Source organism: Seriola dumerili, unplaced genomic scaffold (genome assembly GCF_002260705.1).
Source record: "Seriola dumerili isolate Sdu_G_001 unplaced genomic scaffold, Sdu_1.0 BDQW01000025.1, whole genome shotgun sequence".
NCBI lineage: Eukaryota > Metazoa > Chordata > Actinopteri > Carangiformes > Carangidae > Seriola > Seriola dumerili.
Window position 1 is genome coordinate 19,022,196 of NW_019174280.1, and position 16,017 is coordinate 19,038,212.

At 39.9% G+C, this 16,017-nt stretch overlaps 2 protein-coding genes across 2 annotated transcripts in view; both read left to right on the forward strand.

The window, feature by feature from the left end:
• The first annotated feature begins 10,681 nt into the window (after positions 1-10,681).
• cunh14orf2 (chromosome unknown C14orf2 homolog) lies at positions 10,682-13,340 on the forward strand. The gene is made up of 4 exons (XM_022770205.1): positions 10,682-10,787; positions 11,671-11,794; positions 12,189-12,209; positions 13,184-13,340. The coding sequence occupies exons 2-4, from the start codon at positions 11,671-11,673 to the stop codon at positions 13,195-13,197; spliced, it is 159 nt and encodes a 52-aa protein (XP_022625926.1). The 5' UTR covers positions 10,682-10,787; the 3' UTR covers positions 13,198-13,340.
• Positions 13,341-15,495: 2,155 nt separating this feature from the next.
• garem2 (GRB2 associated regulator of MAPK1 subtype 2) overlaps positions 15,496-16,017 on the forward strand; it is a 15,153-nt gene continuing 14,631 nt past the window's right edge. The window contains exon 1 of the mRNA XM_022769739.1: positions 15,496-15,649. Within this exon, the coding sequence (XP_022625460.1) occupies positions 15,538-15,649 (112 nt within the window). The 5' untranslated portion in view covers positions 15,496-15,537. The remainder of the gene's footprint in view (positions 15,650-16,017) is intronic.

Sequence of the window (16,017 nt, forward strand, 5' to 3'; positions counted from 1 at the left end):
GGTACAAAAGAAGTTACTGTGGATTATTTTATTATCAGTGATTTTGAGATGTTTTAAGATTTATACCGTCTTTTTATCTCCTCAAACGTTTCAAGGGGCACAACGACGTTTCCAGAGTCATCCATGTTGTCGTAGTTGTCGAGGATTTGGACATGGTGGCTCATCTCCTTAATTATATTCTAAAGAAAACCAGAAAACAATATTATAAGAACATAAAGTAGATAATGAAAAGTTTCAAGCAGTTGTAAGATATTGTTATGCTGCCTACTCATAATACATCTACCTCATTCTGGTAGTCTATATATTGTACATTTTTATTTATTGAAAACAGGAAAGATCAAAAATTCTCCTGTGGTTTCAAAATGAAAAAATAACCTTTAGGGTGTCTTGTTGAGCTCTTGCTTCTTTAGCTGCGCCTGCGTGATCTTTCACCCTTCCTCCCTCCTCTGTTAGCGCCGCCTCCGCACGCTGCAGCCACACCACCACCGAGTCCAGAGGAGGAGGAAGACTCAGGTCCAGGTCTGCTTTACATCTCTGCAGCTGAAGAAACACACACACACACACACACACACACCCCCATAACAACCTGGTATAAGTACAAATTCTGGTCATTGTCATGTTGTCTGATGATGCTCTGTAAGCATTTCTCACTCATCTGGAGAGAGACAGAGGAAGTGAATAAGGAAGAGGCATTTTCTAAAAGCACTCTTAGGAGCAAGTGTTTCCTCACCTCCTCCTCCAGTTGATCCCATGCTGCCCTGAGAGCTTGCTGCTCTCGACTCAGCTCAGGGCAGCGTCTAATTGTAGCGAGGAGGGTCATTACAGGTTTCCTTTGCTCCATGAAGGAGCCAGTGAGACTCTGGAACACCTGGTGAACCAAACACAGCTCTAATCAGCTCTACAACACTACAAAACACTACACACCAATGATTTTCTTCCCTTTGGTTTTTGTGCTTTGCCTTACTCGATATTTTTCTGCGTAGCCTGAATTCTCTGTTGCCGTTCGTGCTTCAGAGAGCTCCTCAGAGGCCTGCTGCAGCCAGCAAGTCGCCTCTTGTGCTCGCTCACTCGGAGAAACCTAAATTTTCCCAAATCAAAAGTGTCAAAAGCTACATTTTGATGCTGTAAGAGTTCAAAGCTCATGTGAAATCCACTGATTTTACCAGTTAATTCAACACCAGTCTGTGTGTAGATGCATATAGTAGGTGTCACTCAGTACTGACCCTTATATTTTTTTTACAAAAATACAATAAAATCTACTGCATCTCTCCCAGCAGATCTAGGCAAATGCAAAATATCTGTTCTCATTAATTTAAATTAAAACCTCAAAACAGGAAGTAGCACAGTTTACAAAAGCATTAAAGCTGTGTTTTTTTTGTTTTTGTTTATTTCTCCATTAGAGCACCCACCCAAACATGATGTCAAATGTGCTTCGTCCAATAACACGTAATCAAACAGACAACAAATTACACAGGGTTCTATAAATAATCCTGGGTCACGGTGTCATATTAGGATGGAAATTGGCAGCATCATTTTATACAAAACAGGAAGTTGTTCAGGGCTTATAAGAGTTAACCAGGGTGAATGACAGTGTTAAGAGTTGCACAACCATACATGAAGTATGTGTCATATACAGACCTAACAGTTAACCTCAACTATGATCTGTTAGATCAGTGATTTTTAGACCCCTGGAAACAGCAGCAGAAAACTGGTTTTCAAGTGTAGAGATCAGAGAAGTCCTCTGCATGAACAGCCGTGCATCTTATAAATATCAATCGCATGCAACTGCATTGTTTGGCAGTAAAAGTGTGCAAAGAGGTATAAAAATAGACAAATATTAACTTGAGAAGGACTTCCTCGCTTGGTGTGTAGGTACCTGGCGTAACGGCGAGACAGCAATTGCTGGAGTGAAGTGTGCAGGTAAATTGACAGGTGAGAAGCAGGAGGGCTGATCCAGAGGAAACAGCTACACCAGCACCGCCACCAGAAAAGAGCATGAAAAAAGAGAGATCAAAGGAACAGGGAAGCAGTTAACACCCCTGAGTTTCATGCAGGTGACTGTGGGGTCAAAGATCAGGCAGGAAATATAGGCAGCAGGGGCCAAAAGAGCAATAAAAAGTTAATCATCCAACTGGAACAGTCAGACTACACTTGCAGTTTAATTCACACTGTACATTTTGCGGTGTGAAACGTTACACTAAGCATCCAAGAAATGAATCCCTCTTGTACTCAGTATTTGTGATGTGAATGTGACACTGTGATTACAAATATGGGTGTGATTACAAACCTGCAGATGGTCGTCAGGTGCTGGCATGTCATTGGAGTACTGTAGAAACTGGGCCACATACGTCATAATGGACTTCTCTTCGGGGTCTTTAACATCAACGTCTGAGGTAAAAGAAAAGGCTTTCAGCGTGGCAGAGACTCACCTCCACTAATTATGAAAGATGGCGTCGCAAATGATATGGAGTAAAACCAGTTTTAGTTTGGCTGCTCAAGATAATATGACACTGTACACTGAAACACCGATTGTTTACTCTCTCTCAGTAAATTGCTTATAATTGCTCAGCCAGAATTATAAGAGAAGAAAGTGCATGTAAAGTCTCATCAGCCTCACCCTGCGGCTCCAGCAGGCGGGGGATGTGGAGCTCCCTCTCTGCGAGGTGAAAAGCTTCCTCCAGGTTCTCCTGGTTGCTTCTGGACTGAGCCAGTGAGAGATCAACCAGCTGTGGTCTGAGAGAAGAAAGGATGACCAAGAAGGCCTCTCCACTTCTCCAGCTCGACTTAAAATCCTTCACGCTGATAGAGGTACCAACCCTGGAGACAGAAAGTCAGACAGAGGATGAAAATAAGAACATTAAAGAGAAAAAATGAGACTTGTACCTTGTTTTTTAAAATTTAAGTTTATGCTTAAAAACCCACCTTTGGCATTGGTCCCTGACCCACATGAGCAGGGCCCTCTTGGCGGATATTTTGAAGCGTCTGTGGAGGGGAGATGTCCGGCCTGCAGGGACTGGACTAGATGGGACGGGGCTGCCAGACCAGGAGTCCAGGCTGGCCAGAGAGTCGAGGGAGGAATGACGAGAGCTGAAGGAGAGAGCGCTGGCCAGCTCCTCAATCTGAAACAACATATTGCTCATCAATACATCTTCATATAAGATTTTTTTTTTAAGAATTAATGATGCTTAACAAAACACTGTTTCTTCCGTTTCTTCTTCTGTTTCTCTTCTGTTCGCAGTAGCAGCAGTAGAGTTTACTTTAACTATTGGTACTCACGTGACAGCGGAGAATGATGGTCCATACAAGGCCGAGGATGATGGAGGGCCGTCCATCTATGATATCTGGGATGTTTATGTTCACCAACTTGATCTACACCAACCAACCACAACAAATGTTAACAACAGAGTACACCACAGGTTCAGATGATACATTTTTGTATGTGTGAAATCTTACAGATTTTCTCTTAAGGAAGCTTAGTGCTGTCTCAATGTTGGCCCTCTGCTGGAAAACCCCATGTCCCCTTTGTCTTTTCTATGAAGATTAAAATGACAACATCAGCTTATTGTGGTAATAATATTCATTAGTACAGCATGTTTTTTCCCAAGCCAATACATAACTCTCTGATATCAGAAGCACATTGGAGTAACTCACCATAGACTGACCACTCATCACCTCCAACAGGTCAAGCAGCCGTGACCCATCTTTGAGGTCAGAAAACAGGTCCGACACAAATGATGGGGGGCATCTCTGTAACAATGCAGATAATTCACTCTGACTGATTAAAATACTCAGCCACACAATTCACCAAAATAAAAGGAGTGGCAGAGCTCATGTGAAATCCACTGATTTTACCAGTTAATTCAACACCAGTCTGTGAACAGTGATTTTTAGACCCCTGGAAACAGCTGTAGAGATCAGAGAAGTCCTCTGCATGAACAGCCGTGCATCTTATAAATATCAATCGCATGCAACTGCATTGTTTGGCAGTAAAAGTGTGCACAAAACCAAACTAGTGAGTGAGACAAAGAGGTATAGGAAATAGGCAAATATTAACTTGAAGGACTTCCTCGCTTGGTGTGTAGCTACATTGCGTAACGGCGAGACAGCAATTGCTGGAGTGAAGTGTGCGGGTAAATTGACAGGTGAGAAGCAGGAGGGCTGATTTTTTTTACATGCAGCCCAATGCTGCATGTTTAAAAATACAATAAAATCCTTTTCTTTTTTTTCTTCCATGAGAGCATTCACCCAAACATGTGCTACGTCCAATAACACGTAATCAATCACACCACAATCATTTGGGACACAGTAAAAATATCAAACACACAACAAATTACACAGGGTTATATAAATAATCCTGGGTTACATTAGGATGGAAATTTATAGCATCATTTTTATACAAAACAGGAAGTTGTTGGGGGCTTCCTCAGGTCATATGGTAAAATGAGTAAAAGGCTGATGGCAACATTTCTGAAATGTTTACCCTTTAGTAAACCAAAGTGGAAACTTAACCACTTGTGTAATATAGTAGTTTTCAGTCAACTTGACCTGATCTTATGCTTTTATTGTGATTATAAAAACACTGTATACAAACTTTTAATGGACAATGACATACTTTTTAAAATGCTACATATAGCACCAAAAAAATTGTCTTCTGTTGGGGATTGTAAGCGGACTCAGATTGGCGTAACAGATGGAAAGTTATGAACGAGTGATTTTGGCGTCAGAGTGCAGTCATATGGACATGAAGTTATGAAGAGGTGCCGGGGTTCAGATTTCGTGCAGCTCTGCTCCACTGAAGCTCTATTTATACTCCAGCCGAATGTCACAAGCAGCTCAAGGTCTCTTTCCATGGAGATCCGGCGGCGAGCCGCTTCTCTGCCCCTCGCTGTCTGACCAGTGAGTCAGCACGTTACACGCTGCAGCTTGCTTCATATCATTTACAGCCAAACCACAGAATGACATCACGCCACTTTTCAGCACTCTCTGGGGTCTCAGAGATGTTCATTTGTCGCCAGATATTACTAAACTGGCTGCTAAAATATCAAACTATTTTAAAAGCAGCACTTTTGATCTCTTCGCCAACATTAAAGGAACATTTTTGACTATTTGGAACACAAACTTTACTCAGACTTACATGAAAATAAAACACCAACAGGTAGCCAAAAGACAGCTGTGTGAACTGAGGCTGCAAATAGCACATACCTGCACACACACCTGTAGTCTTGAAACTTTGTTCTCATCAGTTCCTTACTACATTATTTCTCCTGCACATCTCCACTTTAATAAACTCCAATTATCATGAAGAATATTCTCCAGAGTCAAAACAATCAGCAACTTTGTGTTCAAGGCATTACCACTGCTCCAGGATCTGTTATATCTTTACAAATGTATAGACTTATTTATATGATCTGTCTCTGAAATGAGGTGAGATGAGGTAGTATCTTGTTTCCATTCCCAAATGCATTAATTTTCATGGTCATTCATTCTATGAGCATCACACACAAACATGCTGTCCCAACTCACCTTAGCAAGTTGAGCATTTATCCAGTTGGTGAAAGTTCTTTTCTGAATCTGTTCATGCTCCACTGTTTGGCAAACAGAGAGAGAAACTGTCATCTACACACATACAGGACAAGATGCATTTACATTTTTGTCATTATAACAGTAATGATGTAGTAGACATCAAAATATGTTGCTGTAATTTAAAGAAAAACATGAATATGAATTAAAAATTGATCATTCCTGTTGAATTTTGGAAGCTTGTGTTTGACAGCACCACACACAGTAAGAAATGAATGAAGTGCATCCCTGCGATGTCCCAGTCCTCTCTCGAAACAGTGAAGAAGTTAGAATAAAAACATATTTAATCATAATGACATATGTTGCAGTCTTAGAGGCCTGTGTTTGTTTGTTTTTACTAAAAAAAAAGAAATGCAAACAATCAAGCAGATTGATTTATACATAAGCTCCACTTCCGCTCCATTATAGAAAACTGGCAGAGCATTAAACCTAAAACTGTTGTTTCACTAATTCAAATACAAATGCATGACACTACATTCCTCACAAACAACCTGTGTTTTCCTTGACTTCCTCTGTGCAGAACACGCTGCTGTAAAGTCCATAATAATCCAGAAATTTTCAAACAGCCACAGAGACACAGATTTGAGCTGCAGCGAGGTCAGAGCTACTCACCAACATCAGAGAACTGAAAGACTTTTCCACTCGCCATTCTTATAACCAATAGTCATCAGACCCATGTATAACAGCTAAAGAGACCGTCCACTTAAACTACATAAACCTCTCCTTCTGCCCCTGGGGTGAAAGGTTTCCTCTTTAAGCTGAAGTAAGGCTGCGATCTGGCGATGGGATGGCTTCCAAGACACTGACAGACATAGATACTGAGGCTCTCTCTCTCTCACACACTCACACACACAGCAAATATACACAGAGACACAGTCACAGCCATGATGAACTCCCAGAGAGACATATTCACACACTCACACACACACACACACAGTGAGGGGTTTGGGCATACGTGGATCTTGTGAGGTACCAGGCCAGATCCTAAGCCTCTGTTGACAAAACACAAACCTTTTACTATATATAACAATAGAAAGGTTTCCATGTTAAAGTCCTATGGAAATGACAGTTGTAAGACAGGGTTTTGGAAACTGGCTGTTGGAAGAGCATGTCGACAAGGGAAATAACTTTATAATTTCATCATAAATATCATCATTGCTCCATTAAGAATGAACTGCAAAATTATACATCCAAGTCTCCTGCAGACCAGACATTTCCATGATTATAAACAAGACTACTTATGATTCAGTCTGTAGTGAGTACAGGAACCTGGTGTTTTGTCTGAGGCAGTCAGTAAAGCACACAGTCACTTTCAGGTTCACCTGCTGATAACAGATTTGGACACGAATCTGACTCACTGACTCTTCTGTTTGTATAAGAGCCTGCCAAGACAGGAAACTCCTGAGTATTTTAATCACTCGACTCCACCCAGTTCACCTGGCGTACCCCGTGCAACCGGCAGGAAGAGTCTCCGCTTGATGCTCTCAGGCTAGTATCCAGGTGACATCAGTCAAATGTGTTTTCTCAGGTCAAATTACAATCATGGAGCTTTTGTATAAGTTTACAAAGAGTCAAACAAACATTAACAAGAAGATGATTTAATGTTATGAAAGTTAATTAATTAAGTTAGCATGTGAATTACTTTTACCCTCGTACCACATGTTTTTTGTTTTTTTTAGTGCAATGTCAAAACTGCTTATGTCAGATATTCCCTGATGCTGCACAGCACAATCCTTCTTTGCAAAAAATGTGGAAGCACGTAACTGGTACTGGACACTGATGAATGAACTTTTGATGTTTATCTGTTAAATATTTTCAGAACATACAGGCAAGATCTATTCCATCTTAATATGTGCATCATTTACAGAGGTTCAACACTTAATTAAATGGGCTGTAAATTTTCATAAACACAACATTTGCTCAAAGCTGATAATTTGAGATCATGAAATTGAGAGCATCGTCATGTTCAAATGATTAAACATTTTCCAGATCAATTAACGTCATGACTCAAAGTATTTCTCCAATTAGAGTCATCATTACACATTTACAGTTCAGTATGCTGTGCTAAATGACAAGAGCATTTTGTTTTATGATCAAAGTCAGAGAACAATTGATGGGATTACTCATGTAATGAAAGAGCAGTTCACTAAATTACTTGCTAAATGAAGGAGTCACACGCACATAAGATGGTGTGGACATTTCAACATGAAACGCTGAATAGCAAAATTCATTAATGCTTCCTCAAGAAAAACAGATTTTATGACTGATAAAACATGAAAGACGGAAACTATATGAAACTAAAAAGGAGAATTGAAATAAGCAATGTGATACAAAAAGATTGATATCATGCAAGCATTTATAAAGACACTGGCTCTACATTAGAGTTTATAATTATGATATGAGCAGGGCTGCACGATATGCAAAAAAAAAAGAAGTCATATTGCGACTATTTTGGCAGATATTGAGATTGTAATATGCGTTTGCGATTTCAGTTGGATTGGTCGTTTTTGCATTTCATTTACACTGAAAAAAATATAAAAATGATGATGATGTGATTTTTGTTGGGTCTTGTACCAAACAAACATTACGTCTGGAGAATGTGATTTGTAGGCCGGGGTGTTATACGTCTGTGTCGCTTTCTTTGTAATTTTGTTTAGCCACTTCTTTAAGTCCAGAATTCATCCACATTCATAAGTAATTTAAGAGTGTTGCAAAATATATGAAAATAGAATCTCCAAAAGACACACACTTATTTCCTCCTATTTTCCAGAAACATTTCATTACATAAGTAGTTGCTCCCAGATCAGTTGGTCACCACTGTTATTCTCCACTCCAGCAGATCACATGTCACAACATCTATAAAAATACAGGAATAGACTGACCTTGGAGGAGCATGTGCACGTTGTCAATGTCCAATGGAATGCCTCCATCGTCTTCCTCTGCACCACCTGAAGCCATGCGGTCTCCAACCACGGCACGGAATCCACCTCAGAAAGGTTCAGCAGACATGGATTACTAAATCATCTACTCAAGACAAATCCACAACTCCCAAAGTCCAAAAGTAAATGCTGCAGTGCAACATTTATGTCAGCTGCCTCCGCTGTCTGATTACTCACATTAAGAAAACACCCATCCACACCCTTACATTACCACACACACACACACACGCACACACGCACACACGCACATGCACACAAACACAGAAGCAAGTACACACATGCAAACAAAAAGCTCAAGGAAGAGGAATGATAGTGCTGTATGGAAAGAGCCTGCAGCACACTATCTATAATGTCTACAGTCAAATCAACATACCTGTAGCAGGGCTGTAGTCACCACAGACAGCTACTGTAGCACATATTACAATGAAGAACGCAGTGGAGTGTGAACGGTGTGCAGCAAATCTCCTCAGCTGTGTCCTTTCATATTGGCACAACTCTGTGTTGATCCACTGTGTTGAGTGGCTTCAAATAGGACTTGGCCTTTAGGTGCTCATAAATGAAACAAGGTGCCTCTTGCCTATCAGAGCGTGAGGACAAAAAAGAGTGGAAAGTCCCGCCCACGCTCACTGCCGGCCTGCCAAATCGCTCCTGCAGGCTCACGTAAAAAACTTAGTACCCTTTGCCTAGAAAGTAATCATATCCTGTCAAATCCTAAAGTTGACTGCTTTGGTAGCAAAGGCAGAGCTTGTTTCTGCCATTTCAGGAAACAAAGACACAACAAATATCTCTACTTACATCTATTATCTTGTCCTCTTTTCCTTGATTTTCTTGTATACTACTGCAATAAAGATACAGAAACCAGGACACTGGGAAGACCTTCAATTTGGTGCATTATTGTGGAATTGTTTCAGTTTCATTTTAGGGGGAATTCCAGAACAACTCTCCAGTTGATAAATAATTAATTCTGCTTTTACTTTTCACACTAGGTTTCTTATTGAGCCACAGCAATCTGTTAATTCATTACAGTTCAAAGAAATCAGGTGGAATCAAGTGTTTTAAATATTCACAATTAAATTCAGACTCTAAAATATCTCTTTACTTAATATTATTTATTTGTTTCACCCAAAGACAGAGAATGTGCATTAACAGTAGAGATTGTTGCACAATGCCATTTTTACCCTTGAGAGTAGTGCCAGTGTTTTATTTGTTGTCTCACTATGGTGAGCAGATCATAGTCTGAGCTTGTGGACAGTCTTTTTGCCACGTAGCAGCTGCACTCTCACCATAATCAGCACCTCTGTTATGCCAGTGGCAGAACAAGATACTGTATAAAAGCAGAACAGGGTATGAAATAATAATTTCCGCTGGAAAGTCTACAAATATGTAACATAGAATAGAGCTAAAAGCAGGAAAATTGATAACAGTGTGCAACTGAAATTGAAAGTGAGGCAAGGGGTTTCCACACTAAATGGTTATTGTAATCTATGTCCACTGACTTTTTGTAAAGGCAACAATTAAAGGAAACTGGTACCAGCTTTAATATGTGACAGTCAACAAACTAAGTGCCCCCTGACATGTCAATGTGTGTTCGGCTATTTTGACTTAATAAGGGTCAAGTGTGCCACCAGAATAATTATAATATATTTCAGTGATCAGTTTATTGTTTATCTAAAAATATGGTACTGATGTGCCTCAGTTAAAATGTTCACCAACTTTTTAAATTTTTAGATGGTTGACCAGTTCTTTCAATTTGACACAGCCCGAACTTGAATGCATTTATGGGGACTAAATCAGACTCTTTGTTTTTGTTACTAAAATTTTAGTTTCAGTGTTATATGCTACAAGACATCAGATCACATTTCATTCTGAGACTTATAAACTAAGATTTAACTACAATTAATGCAATTAAGTCATTAAGTTATAACATTACACATCATCTACAGGGTCAATTGACTGCACTGAATATATCTTAACTGATTAATTGTGTATCTAGACTTGTCATGAATGTTTAGTTTTCAAATAAAACCAAAAAAGGGAGAAAAGATAAGTGTTCAGCATTTATGATTAAGTCCTCAAGGTGGAGCCAAGAGATGGTTAGTCGGCTATCAAATAATTCAATCGTTTACCTCCATTAGGTGGCGCTGCTTAGCAAAACGTGAATGAAGTATTACTCAGCTGAGCATAGAAGAAGCGTCCTCCCCCTACGACTTTGACGTTTAGCAGCAGCGGCTGTGTTGACCTTCCTACAGCAGCGTGACAAACTGAAAGGTAAGAGAAGAGTTACTTATTTAGCAGGGTGGCTTTATCCTTAACAGAAAAGCAATTGTTTTCTCACGACAGCAATATAAAATGAAGCTTTCCTCTCTGTGTACTATGGCTCTGTTTGCTACTTTTTGGAGGTGTACTCAGCTAGGTAGCCTAGCTTCTTGCTAAAGCTAATTAGCGTTCTTTCCTGGCACTGCAGCAGAGAAGATGCTAACACGCTAGTTAGAAGCAGTTCATTCATTTAAGTAGTTAGCTTGTCAAATTACATGAACACAGTATAAATATAAACTATGTGTCCGCTTATACATATTCTTTTTCTTCGTGTTACGGACTTGCATACATCTAATGCTAACACTTACTTCAGTAGATGCGAGGTTGTAATGTTAGCAGAAACATTAGCGTTAGCCCACTTGGTTAACTTATCGTCAGGTAAGATAAGTTATTGGACACGTCAATTAAAAAAACGACTTATTTTGTTCCAGTAGCAGAGAAAGCTGATAAATGAGAGGAGAGTATTGCTAGCTTACCCTTTCTTTTGATCACTCTTTCCAAGCTGGCCAAATTCATTAGCTTGGCCCGATACAGCTGAGGTCAAGGTATCCTTTACGTGTTCAATGTATTACACTGAATATATATTTATGAGCAAGTAAATACAATTCCAATTAGTTCTGTCCGGTAAGCTTAAGAGCAACACATTAGTAAAATGGTAGAATTTGGATGAAGTTTGATGTGGTTTTTCTCCGAATAAGAATGCAATGCACTTTGGGCCAGGTCCTCTGATGTTCCAGCCCATTCTATGAAATAAACTGCTATTTGAGGTTGTGTCATTGTAACGACCGAGTGCGTGAGCATTGTTTTGACTGCACGTCTGTGCTTTCTCCCACAGATGGCTGGACGTATGTTTGCAAATTGGTGGGCCAAGATGGGCCCTTACTACACAAAGGCATACCCTGAGATGTGGGTTGGTCTTGGCATCATGACTTACCTGTACTACAAAGTTTCCTATGGGGGTGAGTTTAAGACTGATATGTTTCACAAATTTGGTAGCATCTTCCTGATCCTATACCGTAGTTAACATTAACTATAGTGGGTTGAATAGATTGAAAAGCAACCAGTCTTTGCACCTATTTGTGCAGGATAAGATGGATTCTTTTGTAAACATCAATAAGTACAACACAACAAAGGCAGCTCTCCTCACTGTCAGCACATCATGTTGTAAGATAAGAATATTGAAGTTGGAAACGGGTGTTAAATAAAAGTGATTTTCATGGTGCTGAATAACTGCCATGATCCTGTATCATTAAACACCACATTAATTGTCAGGGCTTGGGTTACTTCAATATATTGTAATACTCAGTGATATGGGCTAATGTGACTAATACAATGTTTATTTTTTCATTCTAGGCAAGAAAGCTGTGAAGGCCAGTAAGTAGCCAAACATTTTTTATTATACTATGTAATCAGGGTTGGACAGTATGACTATATATACTGCGAAGCAATATTAATTTGTCTACCATCAGATTTTGGTCTATCATATATACCATGGTGGTAACTATCCCTAATGACCTCTGATCTCTGCATGTATTGTCCTTTATGGGCAATGTTGCAAAGCAGGACAGATTTCTGGCAGCGAAGTTATTTCATAAATGTATCAGCTATTCAATTTACTGGATTAGCTAAGTAGTAAATGACTGCTCATTATATCTATGAGAAACTTATTTTCCAGATAATTTTCTATTTTATGATATATAGCGATATTATTATATAGATAGTATAAGATTTTGTATACCATGATACTGAATTCTGTCCATATTGCCCACTCCTGCAAGTAATATAAAAGTACTAGCTGGATCAGAGACAAAAAGTCTTTCTATGAACTTGAACAGAAAAAAACATTCTGCCATATACTTGTAATGAGAATTTACCCTGGATTTAGGATTAGGGTTCAGTTGAAGACAACAAACAGCAGTAGCACAAGGCCTGTGAACTCATTTGACATATTTCCTCAATCTACTGTATGTTGTCTAAATAGGTCATCAAAATTGAAAAGAAAGGTGTGTTAAACACAGCCGTTAGAGAGGTTATGTAAACCATTAGTCATTACCCTCTATCTTGGGTTTCTTCAACACACAAGAAGTTTTGTGGGAAAAGGTTGCATCAGTGAACATGAGCTTTGCTGCAGGGAAATTCAAGTCCAAGAATCATGTCAGATATTGTGCAGTTTCATGTGCTTTCCTCTAGATGTCAGTGACGGATGACATGTAGAAGAACATTACTGGCTGATATTTTAGTGGTCCAGGTGATCCTTGGTGCTGCCTATGCTTGGTTGAACAGGGTCTTAAATTAATCTATCTGTGTCATTAAATGTGTGCTTTTTTCCTTGTCCTCTCTTTTTGCAGAGCCTGCCCATTGAGTTTTCCACCATGCTGACAATCCCTCCACCTGCTGTGAAATAATGCCCCAGTCGCTAGTGAGAAGTCCATCTTCATATTTGAATTTTTGTTAATATGGAACAAATAAATAAAAGTTGTTATCCAAAACTTTGGTCATATCATTGACATTTTCGGAGTCATTTTGTATTACGATGGCCAGACAGTAATGTTACATGAGATTGTTTGTATTCAGCGGTGACTGTAGACAGGAAAAAAGCTTTTAACAAAATAAAGATAGGTGTGGGAATTAACCTCTGAACAACACTGAAATCTTAAACTCTTTGGTTGGTTCAATCCAGATTAAGTGGTCTTTTGGACAATTGTATCTTTCAATTTCAGTGTTTGCCATATCCTGTTGTGAGAGTGAAAACAGAATGAGTGAGCCATTAATGGCAAGTGAATCAGTTTGAGTTTACATTTTAACTAATTGAACAGACAAAATAAACCACAGCACTGCTATATTTGGTGTTGTGTTGGTTCATTTTAGGAAGCTAGACATCACAAATTCAACCAAATATTTGTGATTGGACAAGCCAACTTGATAACCTGCATTGATGCACATAACTCTAACAATAGATATTGTGAATAGTGCTGTAAGTTACAATGGTAGATTTAATATCAGTTATATAATTCTTTGGAACTGCTCACTCTGGGTTATGGCATGAAGGACTGCAGCATCACAACTGGTTTGCTGGCGAAAATCAATAGCAAATGAATCAGTTTCTGTTTACAGTTTGGTTCATTGAACTGAGAGCAAGCTGACCAGAGTCCTGCCTGCGGCCAGAAGTTTAGTGCTGGGTGACGATGTGGATAAACTGATTCCACTTCTGCAACACATCACTACTGTCCATTTGAGCTGGTGACAAGGCTTATGTGTAAAGGTGTTCATGCTTTATATAGACTGCACAATTACTTCTGCTTACTTCACCCAAGTTGTGTCAAAGCTAAAGATAAAATCCAACCCAAAACAGGTTTAGGAGACCCCTGTCATACAACTCTGTCTCTTGGTGATATCACAGATGCAGTAGTCTTTTAGTAGCGTGACCCTCTTGGGACTGAGATTAATTGATTGCTTTTTGATGGGAGGGATGAGATACGGGTCTGGTGTGTAAGCACTCATGTATTTGCTACATCATTAAATAAATGTCTGCTCTGAGTGTCTAGGGCAGCTGTCATTGTTGCTTCTTGCTCCTATAGTGCCAATTATGCCATGGATGTCAAAACATACAAAGCACATCCCCCATAAAAAATGTCTTGGCCTGTAAATTAGATTTTCCACATACAGTCTTAAGTACATCAGCAAACTGCATGTGAGTACAAAATGTAGTGAACTGGAGGTGTAGAGCAGCCTATAACAGGAACAGCCAGTACATCACTAGAGTAGATGTACTTGTTCCACCCTGAAAAGACCAAACTCACATTCAGGAGAGACAACTACAAATGACACGTCATTCATTCATTTGCTTTTTGCATTTATATGGTCATTTTGGTACTTTTACATCTCTTTTCAGTTGTTTTGCATCTTTGCGGTCAATTTTTTTTAAAGGTTGTTTTGCCTCTCTGTTATTGTATCGTGTCTCTTTTTGGTTGCTTTGCATGTCTTTGTGTGTCATTTTGTATCTTTTACCAAAGCTCTGTGACTTTCAAACAGGAAATATAAGTCTCCTCAGGCTCTTGCCCATGAGTCCACCGATCTTTTGGGCTCCTGGGCCTGTACCTGGTAGGCCTGTTCAGTAATCCATCCATGCTTACATGCCATCTCTGTTATTACAAGCCAGAGAAGGTTGAGAAATCCTGCCCAAAAAGTCCCTCCTGCTATCGTTCCACCTACGCACCTGTTCAGATTAATGTGTGTGGACAAAGCGGTCTAATAATTAATGGGAAAATCATCATGAAGATACAAGGCAGGTTATCAAACAGTAATCTTGGAAAGATGGACGGGGGATTTCTTTACGTGTTTGTTTGATTTTTTTTTTTTTTTTTTTTTTACAGTGACAGTTATAAAAAGTACAACATCCAACTTTTGCTTTGCTATTTCGTTCACGTGTATGTACGGGGGTGGTGGACAAAAACTAAATGACAGAGGGAGAAAGAGAGAGGGCTCGCGCTCCCTCCCACCGCTCGTGCGCAACGACTGTGACTGCGCTCCCTCTTTCCTACATTCAAACATGGCGAAACTCTTTGCCATTATACCACCACCATCACCCTCATCCTCCTCCACTTCATCGTCATCGTCGCCACCAACACCACCACCATCATCATCATCATCATCTTCACTATCATCATCACCATTATCTCCGGTACCGTGATGACCCGGGAGGATGGAGAAGTTGTCGGCGAGCCTGTCGGAGATCACTTGGAGCCCGTTGGCGCTGCCGTTGGACGCGGTGGTCAGCAAGTTCCGTCTACCCACTCTGGTCCGGCTGGCCCACGGTAAGAGACGATCCTCACTTGGGGCTTCGACCGCGAGCACGACCGTTAAAAACTTTCAGGGCTGTTTGTATATTCTTTTGACAACTGTTAGCTAATTACCGCTCCTCCGTCGCCTCACTGCCCAGAGGTAAGACAACTGTGACAGATATGAAGATGGACAACGATAAATATGGATTTCCAGTAAGGAAAAGTGAAAGACTTAAACTTGTCGAGTAAGGTGTGTTCCTATGGGGTTTTGTGGGTGTATCAACGCTGGGATGTGATGACAAATGAATCATTTTAGTGAAGAATCTGTGGAGCGTTTTGGTAGTGTCAAGGTTGTCAGGAAAAGTTTCCGCTTCCGGTCAAAAATTTCAAAATAAATCCTT

What these genes read in the sequence shown, in the direction of transcription:
- cunh14orf2 (XM_022770205.1), top strand. Translation starts at nt 11,671, where the DNA reads ATGGCTGGACGTATGTTTGCAAATTGGTGGGCCAAGATGGGCCCTTAC. An exon ending in CTACAAAGTTTCCTATGGGG is followed by an intron (nt 11,795 to 12,188) that starts GTGAGTTTAAGA and finishes TTTTCATTCTAG; the next exon opens with GCAAGAAAGCTGTGAAGGCC.